The 16847-nt window shown below is 41.6% G+C and overlaps 1 protein-coding gene across 1 annotated transcript; it reads right to left on the minus strand.

Moving 5' to 3' along the window:
• Positions 1 to 4714: 4714 nt before the first annotated feature.
• On the minus strand, positions 4715 to 16467 carry LOC127658098 (synaptotagmin-11-like). Its single transcript, XM_052147197.1, has 4 exons — positions 16241 to 16467; positions 10588 to 11504; positions 8934 to 9054; positions 4715 to 6531 (listed from the first exon to the last, which is right to left on the minus strand). The coding sequence occupies exons 1-4, from the start codon at positions 16272 to 16274 to the stop codon at positions 6221 to 6223; spliced, it is 1383 nt and encodes a 460-aa protein (XP_052003157.1). The 5' UTR covers positions 16275 to 16467; the 3' UTR covers positions 4715 to 6220.
• Positions 16468 to 16847: the final 380 nt, after the last annotated feature.

Raw genomic sequence — 16847 nt, forward strand, 5'->3', positions numbered from 1 at the left:
AAAATGCTCCTAAACCTTTTGTTTTTCATTGGATATACTTTCACGATCTGTCGGTAACACTTTGTGCTTCTTGGTGCTATCCGGTAGCTAGTGTTTACCATGCTGATAAGTTCCCCACTAACATTTGATCTATTATTTAAATCTCTATTCGGATTTTTGTGATACGCTGTGTTCCTCGATGCAATTTGGCGACCAGTTATCAAAGTGTGGACATTTTTCCATGAGCATTCGTTGCTAAACTGCCTTCGGTTCTATCCGGAGGAATTGTATTTATTTTTTGTTCATCATCGCAGTATCTCCCCCGGACTAGCTACCGGCCTGCTTTAAACTTTCGTTTCTATCCGGGGGTGTTTTTAATGAAGTGATCATGGCACATGGTTCTATTGCCACCGGCCTCCAACGGATGTGTAATCTGTGTTCCAATATCTTCTCCCTGATGACGGCCATGATGTCTGTCCGCCTTATTTGTGAATTCACCATTTGAGAGAGAGGCTATCACAGACCCGTGCTTGCACTGTAGTCTTGCCTATGTCGGAGAGTCAGTTCCATCTAGCTGGGTTAGACCCTAGTTCAATGGTGAAACGGTAGTTACCCCCCACCATACGGACACAGAAACATTGTGCATCATCTAAGAAAAAGGCAAATTGAAGGAGCGATCATATGGAGGAGAATTCACTTTCTAAGACAGTTGCTCTCCTTTCTGAGATGTCAGAGCTAAAACGTCTCCTTCAATCGCTTCAGCCTGTGGTGCCTGCCTCTCCAGTAACTATAACACAGGAGGATGAGAATAGTTCAAATAAAGGAATTGGGAAAGAGCCTCTTGACTCCCCTTTTCTTTTACATCATTCTGAGTTGTATATGCTCTCTACCAGTGCTTCTGAGTCCTTTTTTTCACGATCATATGGATGCTGTGGATGTTACTGTGCAATCTTCCCCCAGAATGTTCATTATGGTCTTTCAGCTGCTGGGGGTTCTAGTGGGGATTCAGCTCAGTCATCAGGACAGGCTCCATCCTCTTTGGATGACACTTTGTCAGTGCTTCAGATGGCGGTTGCTTATCTAGGGTTGGACAAGTCACCTGCCAAACCAGCCTAGTCCAATGTCTTTTTTTAGACATCTCTCAGCTGCGACTTCCATTACTATGCCACCGTGCAAAGATTTTGTGTCAGAATTTTCTAACGGCCTCACGGGGTGTAGTGCGCCTAAGCGTAGATCAAAGACCATACACTAGCATCTATGGCTAAAGCAGATTCCATAGGGGTGGACCGTGCTCCAGAAATAGAGCAGCCTGTTGCAGTCCTGGTGGTGTCACCTGATGAGGCCCTAAGGGCAATGTGCGATGCCCCAGTGCTCAAAGTGGTCGCACAGACTGCTGAAAAATGTGTACGAATCTGCTGCCTATATAACCCAATCTGAGAATACAATCTGTCAATTACTCCTCGCTGCTCGAGGTTTTCAACATCATCAGCAGTTGCCAGGGGGACCATGCCAGCAACCCCCCCCCCCCTGCCATTAAAAGTCATACCTATAAAGCCTGAGGTGCTTGGGCCGGCGGTCAATAATTTTTCAATGCAACATCTACAGTACTGGAGTCGCACAACTGTAGATCCCTAAGTTTTGACTACCCTGAGCAGGGGGTATGCTTGACAGTTTCGACGCCGGCCCCACATGTTCTCAAGGATTGTTCCGACAGTGGCCAGGGATGCAGTTTGTTCAGTGGCTCTCTCTCAGGAAAATCGTTCTCTGTTGTAGAAGGGTCTATCACGAGGGAAGATTGGATTGCAAGCATTGACTTGAAGGAAGCATACTTTCATGATCCAAATGCACCTTGGCACAGAAATTCAGTTTCGAAAACCAAGCTTACCATTTTAAGGTCTCTGGCCCCTCGTGTTTTCACGAGGTTTATGAGTGCAGCTCTGTATCCTCTATGGTCCAGAGGAATGCAGATCCTTCCTTATTTGGACGACTGGCTGCTTTGTGCCCCCACAAGGCATCAAGCTCTCTGCGTCACAGACTGCTTTTAGAGCATGTGCAGCTAGCTGCAAACAAGAAAAAAGTTGCCTGATTCCGGTGCAATTGGTTACTTTCATTGGTATGAGTCTGGACTCTCGTGCAATGTCTGCCACTCTGTCACATGCTTGGGCAGACAATATTCTGCAGCTCTTTGCTTGTTTCCGGCTGGGAACGACGTTGCCATACAGAGTGTTACTACAGCTTATGGGGATGCTGACTGCCTCCACTTCTGTGATTCCACTGGTCTTGCACCACCTCAGGCCTCTCCAGTGGTGGAACAACAGTTTGCAGTTTCCACCAGACATCGTCATCAGTTGATATTTGTTTCCCACAGTCATTCCTTCTCATCAGGAGGTGGTCAAAACCGATGCTTCCCTCATGGGGTGGGATACAACATGGAATCAGAGGGGCATTTTTGGCTCTCAAGATCAGTCCACGGACCACATTAACCTTCTGGGGTTATGTGCGGTTTTCTTAGCCCTGCAATATTTCTTGCCGGTTCTGGCAGGCCGTCATGTGCTCATTCAGTCTGACAACACCTCGACGGTGTTCCACCTGAACCATCAGGGTGGTACAAAGTCACTCAAGCCCCTGCATCTCACTCACAATATTCTCTCTCGGTCTCTTCCCCAACTAGAATCACTGAGTGCAGTTCACCTCAGAGGGTCAAGCAATCAGGTAGCAGATGCTCTATCAAGGGATCTTCTGCATCTGGGAAAATGGAGGCTTCACCCAGATGTGTTGCAGAGCATATGGCCTCAGTTTGGCGAAGCAGAAGTGGACCTCTTCACGTCAGAGGTGACCACCCATTGTAACTTGTGGTTTGCGAGGACAGAGACATCCAGCCCATACTTTATGCATTTCCTCCTATTCCACTGTTGTGGGCGACATTACACAGGATCTCCCTGTGCAACCACAGGGTGCTCCTTGTAGCACTCTGATGGCCAGCCAGGCCTTGGTTTCCCATACTTCTGAGACTATTGGTGGGCAGAACGTGGAACTTTCTGCTCGGGAAGGATCTGCTATCGCAGATGGTTGTCAGTGTTTGGCACCCGGATCCAGCCCATCTGCATCTTTGGATTTGGCCTCTGGGTCCAATCCTCTTCTAAATGATTATGAACCTGCTGTCGTTCATACTATTGCTAGTGCTAGGGTTGCATTTACACGTCAGCTCTACGCTGCATGTTGGAATTTATTTTCTTCATGGTGCAGGGATCATTGGATGGATTCTACACACTGTGAAGTTTCAAGAGGTTTTAGTTTTTGCAAAATGTTTTGCAGGCAAGGCAGCTTCCAAATTAAAGGTATACATTGCAACCATTTCTGCACATCATGTACATGTTAATGGTTCTTCTCTTCGTTCCCACAATCCTGTTTGTTTTTTAAAGGGTATGAGACGTTTAAGGCCAGCTCACAACCCCCCATAGAGAGAGAACGTTTATGGGCAGCTGTCCATCCTATGTGTGTGTTTGTGTCGTTTGGTTTATTTCTTCATTAAAATATTATTTATATTGTCAAGTCGGTTCTCGCCTCCTCCTTTCCATTGAACTACTTTACACTGGTGCCGAAACCCAGGAAGGAGGAGGGATATGCTGTAATGGAGTTCTCGCCGCTACCATCCACCCCAACAGAGCAGACCCTGCCGCATTTCAGCGGCTGGTAGGGGTCTCCTCCACCCCTGACAGGTGGTCGGTTAGGAGCTCCTTCTCCCCTCGCGGTCAGCAGCCATTCCTCCGCTTCCAGGCGGAGGAGACCCCTACCAGCCGCTGAAACGTGGCAGGGTCTGAGACCGCCGACCTTGAGCGGGGAGGTTCTCACTGCCAACCGCCTGCATAGGGAGAACTGCTGCCAGGGGCAGGGGAGACCCCTTCTATTCCAGAGAACGTGGCGGGATGTTAAATCCACCAGTAGCTGGAGGACTGCCACCAGTCTGCCTGGGGAGGCATGGCTGTCGTCCGTTAGAGGGTGGAGGAGTGGCCGAGGTCCAAGCTAAGGCGTATCGGAGAACCGGCATGTAAGTTTTTTTTTCCCCTCTCTCCCACTGCCGCACCGCGTTGGCCTTTTCCCTCTCTTTAAAATGTTAGTGTTTTTTGTTAGGGGGTACTGCGCTGTTACAGGGAGTAACCCCTATTTTTCATTATTGTTTCCCTCCCCCGTCCCCTCCCAGATTCAGGAAGACGGGGATGACCTGCCGGTAGATGGGGCATAAAGGCACGCCCTCCCCCAGGGAAAGAGGCGGGGGGATGTACGTCATGCCGGGGGCTCCCCGGCCTGAGAGAACGAGGGAGGAATGGGACAGGGTGGAGGACGGGTCGTGACTTTACACACACAGTCCCTTATCAGGCTAATCAAGCCTCCGTGAGGGATAAAGGCCGACTGCGGAAGGTGGTGCGACAGAGAGAATGTTTACGGACAGCTGTCCATCCTATGTGTGTGTTTTTGTCGTTTGGTTTATTTCTTCATTAAACTATTATTTATATTGTCAAGCCGGTTCTCGCCGCCTCCTTCCCATTGAACTGCTTTACACAGCGCTGTCGGCCAGGCGCAAGCCGATCCAGAACATGCAAAAACTAAGTATACGTGGGCCTTAACCCCACACAAACAAATGCGTTCTGGAAATATCAAAGCACTTTGATTACTCGAATAATGTTATTTACCGAAGATATATGATGTTAAAGGCACCACATAGAATTCACTTGTGTACCGTGTTTATTTTGCACATTCAGAGAGTGTTAAGAACACTAACATACAGGTAAGTGTTTAACATTAGCAGAGATCTCACAGCATTTTTCAGTATATTTTATTGTCAAATATTCACAAGATAATTTTTAGTTTGCACTAAAACAACTTTTTGCACAGTTCCTGTAATTTATGTTTAAATTACAGGACCATTGTGTCTGGTGGTATTTTATGAACACGTACTTTCTAACTACAAATAATATGACAAATAATATGACTCCTTCCCTTCTATCTCTCAAACACATCACACTACAAGAATCAGAATGTCCTTAAACATGCTAAACGTTCTCAACTTTGAACTACACACCCCTCTTTGTCTATCTCTATACAGCATTTAAAAAGACATTGAGTCCATTCCACCTCAAAAAGAACATGTGATGAAATGGGATAGAGAGATCTGTAAAACAATGAACCTCTGTTTTATGATGAAGTGAAGCTCTGATGTATGAAATTGCAGGACTTCGTACAGACAGTGACATTCAGAGTGTGTTTATAGCATAGCAGTGCAGATTAATGTTTTCAGGACCAGAGTTATCCACATAGTGCTTGCTGAAATTGTCGCAAAAGCAATAAATCAGGACCTGAGTGCTGCCAAAGGATTATTGTTGTACAATCACATGACTTAACTTGTAGCAGTGGAGAATGTGACACGGCAGGTATCTGAAACATCTAGACAGTCTATGCAGTACATAACAAATCGTCCTTAAAGATCATACTACCTCTGAGTCACTTCAGTGCAGTGGAGAATCAGTACATATGATAAGCTGCCCATCACAAGCTCCTTTGAATGCAAGTGAAGAGGAAAAATCAGACCACGCAATACCAAAAAAGAGCTGTGCAGCTGTTAGGAGACATGGCACACACACACACACACACACACACACACACACACACACACACACACACACACACACACACACACACACATAGATGCAGCTGATTTAATGTTCGCCAGCATTACAAATCCGTAGTGGCCTTGGGGTGAAATATGGAGCGTTGTTCAGACATGCGATAAGGGCAGTAAAAGCCAGTGCATGGAGAGGTCTGTTCACTCATCTTATACATCTCATACAATTTCATTAAAAACCACCTCAGAATGAATTCAGAATAAACTTCTAACAGTCTGTGAACATCTTATATTATATTTGGTCTTGTTATTGTTAGCATTTATCAAGTTTTTTGTGTTCTAGGTTGTACTACTGGTGGTGTTACTAGTGTGTTCTAGTTATATTCTAGTGTGTTCTAGTTTGTTATTACTTATACAGTAGTTGTGTTTTAAAAGATTTATACCAAGGCCTTTCATCACAACAGTAATGATGTAAAAGTCTTTTTTTTCCCCAAGTCCTCCTGAAGTTCATTTACCTTCTACTTTAGAGATGGTAACTAATGCATCTTTCACATAACTCTCACTTCTGTTCGTATTTCACTGTGCCCGTGTTGGGTTGTGTATGGAGTGTGCAGTAAAGCTCTAATATTCACTGAGTGTGTGCCACTTTGAGATTTGGCGCCGTGGGTTTTGGCAGACCTCCTGCCAATGGGCAGCACCCAAGGGGCAGGGGCTGTTGGAGCCAAGCACCAGGCGTCCCAAGGCCTGGTTTTTAGTGGTGCGGTCAAAGTCCATGACCAGGAACTCAATAGAGATGTCTGGCAGCAACTCAGCCGGCACATCGTAGATGAAGGATTCATTAAAGACAGGATTGAGTGTACACTTCTTCACATGCGTTTTCTTCTTGGCAATGCGCTTGTGACCATAGAACACGTTTAACTTCACGTATGGGTCTGGAAAAAGAGAGACAGGCATTAGGTCAGAAAATACATGCTGACTGACTTAAAAATATAGTCCTGCAGAGTTGCCGGTTTATCTGACAAAGGAGGAAAGGGATGGTCGGTCACCCATTGGAAAGAGAAAATTACAAATGAGAGCTCTGCAATATCTCAACTGTATCTCAATATCTCCAGCAATTAAATTAAATGGAGAGCAAATGGAGACATTTGATTTAGTCTACTGCTTCTCACATTTTTCCCCTGAGAAAAAGCCCATGTAATTTCACGTGTCTCTAAAGTTTCAGCAGAGATCTCAATAAGTTTCCATGCAAGAATTGTTTGCTAAAAAAAGTTTAACGCAACAAAATAAAGCTGATACAAAGAAAAATGGCATTAATGCAAAAATGTAGTGTCACATGACATCACATTTGTCCTTACAATAAACAGCACAATGGAGAGGTAGCCTCAAGTTTTTTATTCTTATAAAATCTTTTTTTTTTTTTTGTAAGAGATGGAAAGAGTTTTAATGTAAAATCTAGGAGTGGTGGTGGGGTAGTGGTCTAAGCACCATAACTGGTAATCTGGTAATCAGAAGGATGCTGGTTGGAGCCCCACTGCCACCACCATTGTGTCCTTAAGCAAGGCAAGGTTGCTCCAGGGGGATTGTCCCTGTAATAAGGGCTCTGTAAGTTGCTTTGGATAAAAGTGTCTGCCAAATGCATAAATGTAAATGTAATGCAGTGTTTCTCAAGCATGTCATGCTACCAAGTGTTTATTTACACATGTGAAAGAAAAATAAATGAGCGTGATTTTGTTTTATTATTATTATTATTTTAGAAAAATAAGAAAAGAACATAAACACATAATTTTGTCATTTGAGAAAAATGAAGAGGAGTGTTGAAGTTTTTATTTGTTGTTTGGACACCACAGCCCTGCGTTTCACAACATATTTTCTGCAGGGACAAATAAAATGACATATTATGAAATGATTGCCCATATTTTAATGCAGGAGTGTAATATAGGATTTCAGGCTCACTAATGCCACCAATTCTGTTATATTTAGCAAAGTTTTCCAATCAATTTCTTCTAATAATCCCAGATGCAGACAAGCTACTTCTCCAATACTATGTTGCCTTCTGATATTTTCTCCTATAGCAATTATGTGACTGTCAAACAGTAAGATGGAAAATTTCAATAAATTGTCTCAAAACTGAATCTGGGACATGAATGGTCGGCTACAATTTGCGATATACACAAAATTCTGTATGGAAACGGCTCAAGGGCAGATATATAATACTAAACCAAAACTCATGCGACATTTTTTTTTAAGGATGATGCACACCATTTTATCGGTAAAAGGCCATTTGAATGGAAATGAGCAGGAGGCAGCAATTTTCACAAAATCTTGTACGCATTTTCACTTTGTCGATAACAGAATAGCACAACAATTGGATGGAAACTTAATGGAAAGTTAATGTCACAAACAGTGCCCAGATTTGCCATCATAATCAAGCCTGCAATCAAATGTCAGAGATTTCAATGTAAATTCAACCATTTTTCATCAAATTCATTCAAAACTAAATTATCTGAGTTGTGCCATCCACATTATATAGCACTTACTGTACTGTATATCAAAGTTAAAGGATTTTATTTGTCACACATATAAACACTGGGGGTATAGGCAGTGAAATGATTTTCCTGCAGGTCAGCTCCAGTTTAAAATTGAGCATAGAAACGTATTAACAAATTATAAACAAGTTGAGAGGAATCAAAGAATAAGAGTGAAGGAATAAATAATAATGTAATATAATTAGGATACTTATAATAAGGATTAAAGTAGAAATATTAATGTACATTTGTATACAGTATATGGATTATATTTAAATAAACTATACAATAAGTAAACAAGTAAGTGTGCAAATGTTTTAGTATTTTGTAGCGAAAACTTAGTCCATGAGGTAGTACATGGAAGTGTTAATACTAGTAACGGTAAGTGTCCTTGATGTATATACATAGTCAGATATGTATATATAGGACATGGAGTATTCTGGGATGTAGACTTCGAATGTTGTTTAGGGCTGTCTCATGGCAATGTCTTCATTAATTTTATCTCATTTTATTGCCATTAAATCTCTTAAGCTATCAAAGAACATCCTCTGAGCAATACAATTGTCCTCTGGGAACTGCCCACTTTTTTAGGAGAGATCTGGAGAGAGGCATTTAGAGAAATTTTTTTTTTCTTTCCTTCATTTGCTCTTTATTCATTTGTTGTTTATCTAAATAACAAAATATTTCGTTTTTAGAATGATTCAGTTTATGCCTCTGTCTGCATGTTCATGACTGTGTTTGTAGGTGTATTTTTGGAGCAGGTGTGTGCATATCTCTGCATTTGTGTGCTTTTGTGAGTGTACACTTACTGCCAGAGAGGCCAGTGATGTCCAGTTTTGGAAGGTGTTTTGCTTTTAACACCACCACACTGAGTCTGTGAGAGACTGGCTGATACAACAGAGAGACCAGCAGCTCTCCACGGCTCACACACTGCAGTGATACAAACACAAATTTGTGTGATTAATTGTTTCTCTCATGTGTACATACATTTACACTTGTTTTCCATTTGTCTTCACAGCTCGTCCTTTTCGGCTCTGTGCGGAGGCATAGACAGGCTTTCAAGTATGTGCTAACAGAATCGTCTATGCATCGTCTAAACCCGCTCAACAGGCAGGTGGATTATCAAATTTATCAATGACTAACATTCCCTTATACATACTGCTGTAAGAGGATGAAACAGAATCTGTGAGGTGAGTCAGTGCTGCTGAGCGCCAGACACATAACAAGCACCCAGATGAATCACAAAGCACAAGCACAAATTACATACAGTTGAAGTCAGAAGTTTACATACACTTTGTATTTCATAGCATTGCCTTTAAATTGTTTAACTTGGGTCAAACATTTTGGGTAGCCTTCCACAAGCTTCTCACATTAAGTTGTTTGAATTTTGGCCCAATCCTCCAGACAGAAATGGTGTAACTGAGTCAGGTTTGTAGGTCTCCTTGCTCACACTCGCTTTTTCAATTCTGCCCACAAATTTTCTATCAGACTGAGGTCAGGGCTTTGTGATGGGATTGATTTGCACTTTCCGCAACAAACTACGTTCATCACCGAGAGTGGTATGACGGCTGCGTGGTCCCATGGTGTTTATACTTGCATACTATTGTTTATACAGATGAGCGTGGTACCTTCAGGCTTTTGGAAATTGCTCCCAAGGATTAACCAGACTTGTGGAGGTCCACAAATGTTTTTTTTTCTGAGGTCTTGGCTGATTTCTTTTGATTTTCCCATGATGTCAAGCAAAGAGGCTCTGAATTTAAAGGTAGGCCTTAAAACACATTTCACAGGTTCACCTCCAATTCAGTACACCTCCTATCAGAAGCTAATTCTCTAAAGGCTTGACATCATTTTCTGGAGTTTTCCAAGCTGCTTAAAGGCACAGTTAACTGTACCCACTGGAATTGTGAAATAGTCAATCAAAAGTGAAACACTCTGTCTGTAAACAATTGCTGGAAAAATTACTTAGATGTCCTAAACGACTCGCCAAATCTATAGTTTGCTCATATCTGTGGAGTGGTTAAAAAAAAATTGTTTTAATGACTTCAACCTAAGTGTATGTAAACTTCTGACTTAAATTGGCCCTGAAGGAAAGCTAAAAAACCTTCAGAGCCAAGCTGAAACAACCAGCTGAATTCCCATGCTGGTCCAGGATGATTAATACAGGTTAGTGCTGATCTAGCTGGTGGAACAGAATAGTTGTGCTGTTCACCAGGATCAGTTTTTTTTTTTTATTATTATCATGTGATGTATTTAATTATATTTTTTTGCTAGATATATATATATAGTTGTGTTAGGTATGGGATTTTATTATTTTACATGTCACGTGTTTTTAAAAAAAGATTAACCTTGAAAATCAATTTCAGTGGACAAATATTGCCTTTTGCCCTTTTGAATTTTAACTGAATCCTATTGAAGAGACTGGGCTTGTGGGTCCATACGTCATTGCGTTGTACTTGCTCTCACCTGCATGCTCCTCCTAGTAATCTGTTGAGTGATATGGACTCGACCTGTACTCGGGTCCACGCCTGCCAGTGGAACCATCGCCTCCCCGATCACGTCGTCTCGTGAGAACCGATCAAAACTCAACACCAGGAAGTGCAGAGTGAGATCAGACAGTGAGCTGAACGGCACGCCATAGAATGTGAAGGTCTCATCAAACGCAGGCTCCAGAGTCTTCCTAAGGACACGAGTCTTTACACGATGTTTCTTCTCTGGCAGAATGGTCATCTTTACATAGGGGTCAGCGCTTCCTGCCTGCCCCTCCATTGCTGGCAACCCCCGAGCCTCTAGGATGGTGACCACTAAGGCCTTCTTGGGAAAATTATAGTCGATGGCAATGCTGAGATCCCCACGGCTTGGCTCATCAGCAGGGGTAAAGGGCGTGGCCGTGCTGGAAACGGTGGTACTGGAGGTCTGACTGCTGCTTGTAGAGCTGCTCTCCAGACAGCAGTAATCGGCATGCACAGGAAGCTCTCGCTCCAGGCTGGGAACCTTATGGCTGCATTCCCCAAGCCTCATCTGCATTTGTTTCTCTCCCAGCAGACCGCCCTCTGCTGCTGAATCCATATCTACCAGCACCACAGGGCGGCCCTTGTTGACTTGAGTCCCATCTGTAGGGCGAGATCTGGCCTGACATGCCACCCGTACAGTCCTCTTGCTGCTGATCAGCTTGTCGGGGTAGATACTCATTCCTTTCAGCATGTGAATGAACTTGTACGGAGGGTCTGTGAGAGGGTCACTGTGTTCTGAGTGGATGCCATGGAGCTTGTAGCTTGTCCTTTTATAATGTTTCTGACAGCAAGTCCAGACAAAGATTAATGCTACGACAGCGACAACCAATACGCCAGCGCCGATAAACCCTGCCAGCACTGGTGACATATCTGGAAGACACAGAAGGATAAATAGACTGATTAACAACTCAAATTAAATCAATTTATCTATATCCACATAGTCATATATCAACAGTTCTTTAATGATCAAGAATGAAACAACAGTTATTTCTGGTTCTAGATGGTGAATGAAGACAAACCAATACACTCCAGACCTATATCAGATCAACTCTACCCATATGCAGAGGACCACAACCATCCCAAACAGAACTGAAACACTCATAGCATGATTATAATGAACTCTTACAACCAGTCCCATGCTGTAAAAACATAGTGATCAGCAACAAAATATAATAAATAAATCAAGTCTTTGATATTGACAATAAGAGTATAATCAAACAGATTAAATTTTGTCAGTGTCACTGATGTGCCTCAAGTTCAATGAGGTATTACAAAATAATATTAGATTTAACAAAATCAGTTACATTCTGAGTAAATAATAGAAAACCTAATAATAGAGTGCAGTTTATTTTCTAAAGCCTCCTGTCCTTGTGTTGTCGGCAATGGGACAGTGACATAAATTAAAATACAAAGATTTATGAAAGCAGAACAGAAATGCTTTATTAAACATTATTAAAGTAATTAATGCAACGCAGGCATTAAAAGAGAGAGAGAGCAATGGGAATGGATAGTGCCATTTCTTCCCCATTACTATCTCCCAAACCCAGACAAGGACCCTACCCCTCTTGTTAGATGATGCAAGACTTTGGTAGGCTCTAAAAAAGCAGCTGCTCCAATTACCTGGAAACATCCCAAGGGGAATAGGCATGCATGAACTAAAAGCACACAAACAAAGAGGATAGACATCCACCTCATGCACACATTCACACAGAGTTGCTAGAGCAGAAAACTCATATCAGAAAACCGCACATATCAGATAATCACAGCTGATCACAGAAGTATTTTTCAGTTTATAATCAGTATTTTCAGTGAAGGTAACATGGCTTCTTTTTGACTTACCAACCCTGGAACCCAAAGCATCTCTATAACACAATGAATGGCAGGTCAAATAAATCCTACAATATCTGAGGCAGTTCGAGCACTATATTTCTGTATTTCTCATGATATAAATCAAGATAACTTCCCTTCCATACACTAACAGATGTCTAATATGTGGACACTTGACAGGGAAGAATAATGAGTTATAAAATATCTGGATGTGTGAGATGACAAACAAGCATGTCTGTAAGTGAGGATGAAATGTTCATACAGTAGCCTACACTGAAAAAAATCTTAACCTTAATTATCTCAAACTCATAATATTATTTAACATCACTAAAACGACCTGAGTACACTAGGTCACATTAACAAAGTTAATATAAGATTAGACATAGCTCCATAGGGTAACAATTGCAGATTACCACTTTTTACATTGTAGCTATAGTGAGGGAAAAAAGTATTTGAACGTCTGACTTCTGTGATTGTTAACAAGGGTTTTGCCACCAAGTACTAAGTCATGTTTTGCAGAAGGGTCGAATACTTATTTCCCTCATTAAAATGCCATTCAATTTATAACATTTTTGACGCGTTTTTCTGGATTGACTGTTCAAATTAACCTACCATTAAAATTATAGACTGATCATTTCTTTGTCAGTGGGCAAACATACAAAATCAGCAGGAGATCAAATAATTTTTTCGGAAGCCGGACTATCTAATGGCTATGCTGTTTAAATTAATCCAATTAAATCATTAATTACCAACCCTGACAGACATTAATATTGTCAGATGTGCTATTCCTGCACTGAGCATAAGTGCTGTTTTGGCTCAGTGTGGGAAAGACGGATTAATAGACTGGGATGATATAGCACAACCTCTAGAATATGTTAAATATGTCCTCACCTACAGGATCTCTCAAAATAAGATCCAGTAGTGTAAAAAATGGTGAGGAAAACGTTTTGTATAACACTGTCTGGCTTATAAAAGATGTTCTCATGTATGTCTTACATCATCCAAAGCACATTCCTGTCCTACTCATTGTACACAAGTGAAGCCCACTGTGAGAGTGGGTGAAGTAACTTTGTCTGAAGTGTAAATGTCACTCGGAGGCCAGTGCCAGATGGAGGTGGGCACTGTGGTACCAGCTGGCACTGGCACACAGATCCGAGGGCTCTCCTTTGCGTCCCACACCATCCGACATGACAAAATAATTTATATCTGTATTTACCACAAAAAAAAATATTGTCCTTAACTGTAGCAGGAAGATGACACATTTTATGTCAGTGGGGCAATTCAAGTGATAAAAGGCATTATATTCTATTATGCCATAGTGAATATACAGTATAGGCCTAGTGAGTTTATCAATATGGAGTTCAATTATTCCATAACTGTTCTTACAAATATGTCCTAATCCAACCATAGTCTACTGGTTATCAATTTAGAATTCTTCAACAAAAATGTCTCTAAAGTGGATTGATCTTAAAACCTGTCTGGCAGTGTAATACCAAGTTATAAAAGTGAGACAAAAACTACAAAACCCAAAGCTAATTTCCCTGTTAACGTTGTTGCTGCATACCGTTAAAAGTTCAATATGTAAATTAAAACATAAGACTTTTGAACATAATTGTATGTATACAGTATATATCTGTAACACGCAGTAACTATATTATGAGGGGTGACGTAAGGATTTTCCTAAATGATAGTACATACAGTATATATATATATATATATTTGACACTACTATCATTTAGGAAAATACTGTCACCCCCTCATTATATAGTTACTGTATTTTACAGATGTCTCCCCCAACATAGCCTACCTAAAGAGATGAGAGAAGCCACAAACATACAAACTGCTTATATTGAACACCACAAACTGTAGGACATACAGGTGTCAAATGCTCATCTACAACTAGGGCTGGGTGATATGGCAAAACAATTCAACCTCAATTTGTATTAAACTTGTGGACTATTCATGATTCAAAATGTAAATGTACTCCAACATGATTCAAATTGTATGTTCTTTATTAGAATGCAAGGCAACCTGTTTAGAGAAATAGAGAAAGTTCTTTTCATTATAGGAAAGAAAGGTGTGCCAGAAAAATGAAACAAATGCACTACAGGGTGAAGTTGTCAACAGAGTGTAAATGTAAAATAAATTAAAATCTAATAAACCCAGATGTTCAGAAATAATTGAAAAAGAAAATTGCAGAATGATTCTTAGCCAGAGTAGGTATTCATTTTTTATCTAAACCAAGTATAAAAAGTTGTCTAGAAATCAATAATCATAAATTATCAAGTTTATCTAGAAATTACTCATTGTATATCAAACTATTTGTGTGTATATTCATAAGCCTATGCAGATAGAGACGCGCCCTCTAGCGGTTCACGCTGAGCAGCGCAACCACATGAAATAATTTATCATTACTCAACTAGCAAAGGTTATCAAAATGATCGTTTGCCAAATGTTTGCTATAGATGCAGTACACTTGAAACACATCACAGAACAAAGTAATTAGCATCGATCTATCTGAATCATCATGGCAAATGTTGTTTGATTCTCCTATATGTAGCCTGTCCATATGATTTGAAATGAAGCGCCTGTCACGTAACTAACGTTTTATGGGTAAAAAGAAAAGAAAGATGAAAGTTCATCAACATGTGCACGCCTAGGACAGTTGTGGTCCGGTGTATACCTGCATGATGGACGAAGCTGAGCTACAATCACGCCGACTGTGTACAATCGTACTCACAACACTACAGCTGTCTTTTATATCAGTGTCCATGTTGTTAACCTGTCACTTTCATTTGGAGCGCGCCATACACGTGCAGCTCATCAGATCGGGAGCGGCATTAAGCCTTTGGTGGATTTACAATGTAGCCTGTCTAACTATAGCGTTTGCAATGTTTTAATACAAAATCTAAAGAAATAAAAAAAATCATGTCAAAACGCAAATTCGAATTAATCGGTATAACCACCCAGCCCTATCTACAACATTCCTAAACCGGCGCCACCTGCTCCAGAACAACTGTCTGATTTTGATGAGCGGCGGGCCGCGGCCACCGCCTCACCTGACCCAATAACATCCATGCCTAAAGTATCCACCCGTGCGCTTCACTGTCTGTAATAGCCTATATAGGCCTATGCTTTACAAACGAATATGTCAGAATGTATACACCTGGAAGTTCTTGGGTGGAGACTGTAGGCTAATCTCAGTGCGTTTATGCGTTATTAACAGGGCTCTCGGGTCCGGTCCGGATTAGACATCACGTCATTCCGACTCTCCATCTCACTGCGCATCACTCCATTAAATCACTTCAAGACCATGGCAACATTCACACACGACAACAAAACACTAAACAAAGAATCGGTAGGCTTCGTGACTAAAGTAGCCCTACATATTCCCTTGATTTGTAAGTGGCCGTTCACACCGAACACGCCTTTACGCTGAAAATCTAGACGCAGCACAAAGACTGTAACAGAACGCAGGTGTGTTACGACACGTTTTAACAGCTTAAGTTCTTTTTAACCTGACATTGTGTCTAAATGTTTAGCCTACATAGGAAAAACGTTGGAAAAACAGCGCGGGCGGACGCTAAAACGCGTTCGGTGTGAACTGGCCCTTAGTCTAATCGGTTTGCCAATTCATGCCATATTGTATATAGGCTGTCTCCTTGTGGCAACGTTGTAAAAAATACATGGCACAATTTTATCAAGGTCAGGTGTACTCCATAATGCCTTATGTTCCTCCCAGTAGATTCAGGCGTGTCAGGATGCTCAGGCCTACTCACCGTAAGCTGCTCGTATTTCAGTGATCTCAGCCATTTTTAGGGTTGGGCGCGCTGCGATCCGATCCGATAAACAGCAGTGGAATAAAGAATTTATGGTGACGGGTCTTCGTTTAGCTGATATAATTCGAATAATTCATAGCTACACTTCTACAGTACATGTTGTGACCGCGAGTCGTCACTGGTCCAGGCCGTTATGGGACGCTAAGTGAACTGAGGGATGCTGAGCGTCGGGATGCACAGCGTCAGAGTCTGACCGTAAGTACCGCCCACCAGCAGCGCTCATCGCATGGACAGAATCTATAAGGTATTTTCGAGCAATTTCAAATTACGGTGTTCAGAGAAAAAAATGATGTCTTTTGTATGGAATGAAATATGTGCCATTGGGATCTGAACTTGCCCTTACAAAAAAATTACAGGAATCCTGCAGGAGTTCTCTGCAGTTTTCCTACAGGATTTTCGGCTCATTTTCCTGTAACAATCCTTCAGGAATATTATGGAAATAATTTTCTGCAGGAATTGTCTCACATGTTATTTAAACATCTTTATTCCCTACAGGAATATTGTTCAGGGTAGATTTCAAATCCTGCAAAACATAGCAAGTGTTAAA

Source organism: Xyrauchen texanus, chromosome 17 (assembly GCF_025860055.1).
Source record: "Xyrauchen texanus isolate HMW12.3.18 chromosome 17, RBS_HiC_50CHRs, whole genome shotgun sequence".
NCBI lineage: Eukaryota > Metazoa > Chordata > Actinopteri > Cypriniformes > Catostomidae > Xyrauchen > Xyrauchen texanus.

What these genes read in the sequence shown, in the direction of transcription:
- LOC127658098 (XM_052147197.1), bottom strand. Translation starts at nt 16,274, where the DNA reads ATGGCTGAGATCACTGAAATACGAGCAGCTTACG. An exon ending in TGAAATACGAGCAGCTTACG is followed by an intron (nt 11,505 to 16,240) that starts GTGAGTAGGCCT and finishes TGTGTCTTCCAG; the next exon opens with ATATGTCACCAGTGCTGGCA. An exon ending in TTACTAGGAGGAGCATGCAG is followed by an intron (nt 9,055 to 10,587) that starts GTGAGAGCAAGT and finishes GTATCACTGCAG; the next exon opens with TGTGTGAGCCGTGGAGAGCT.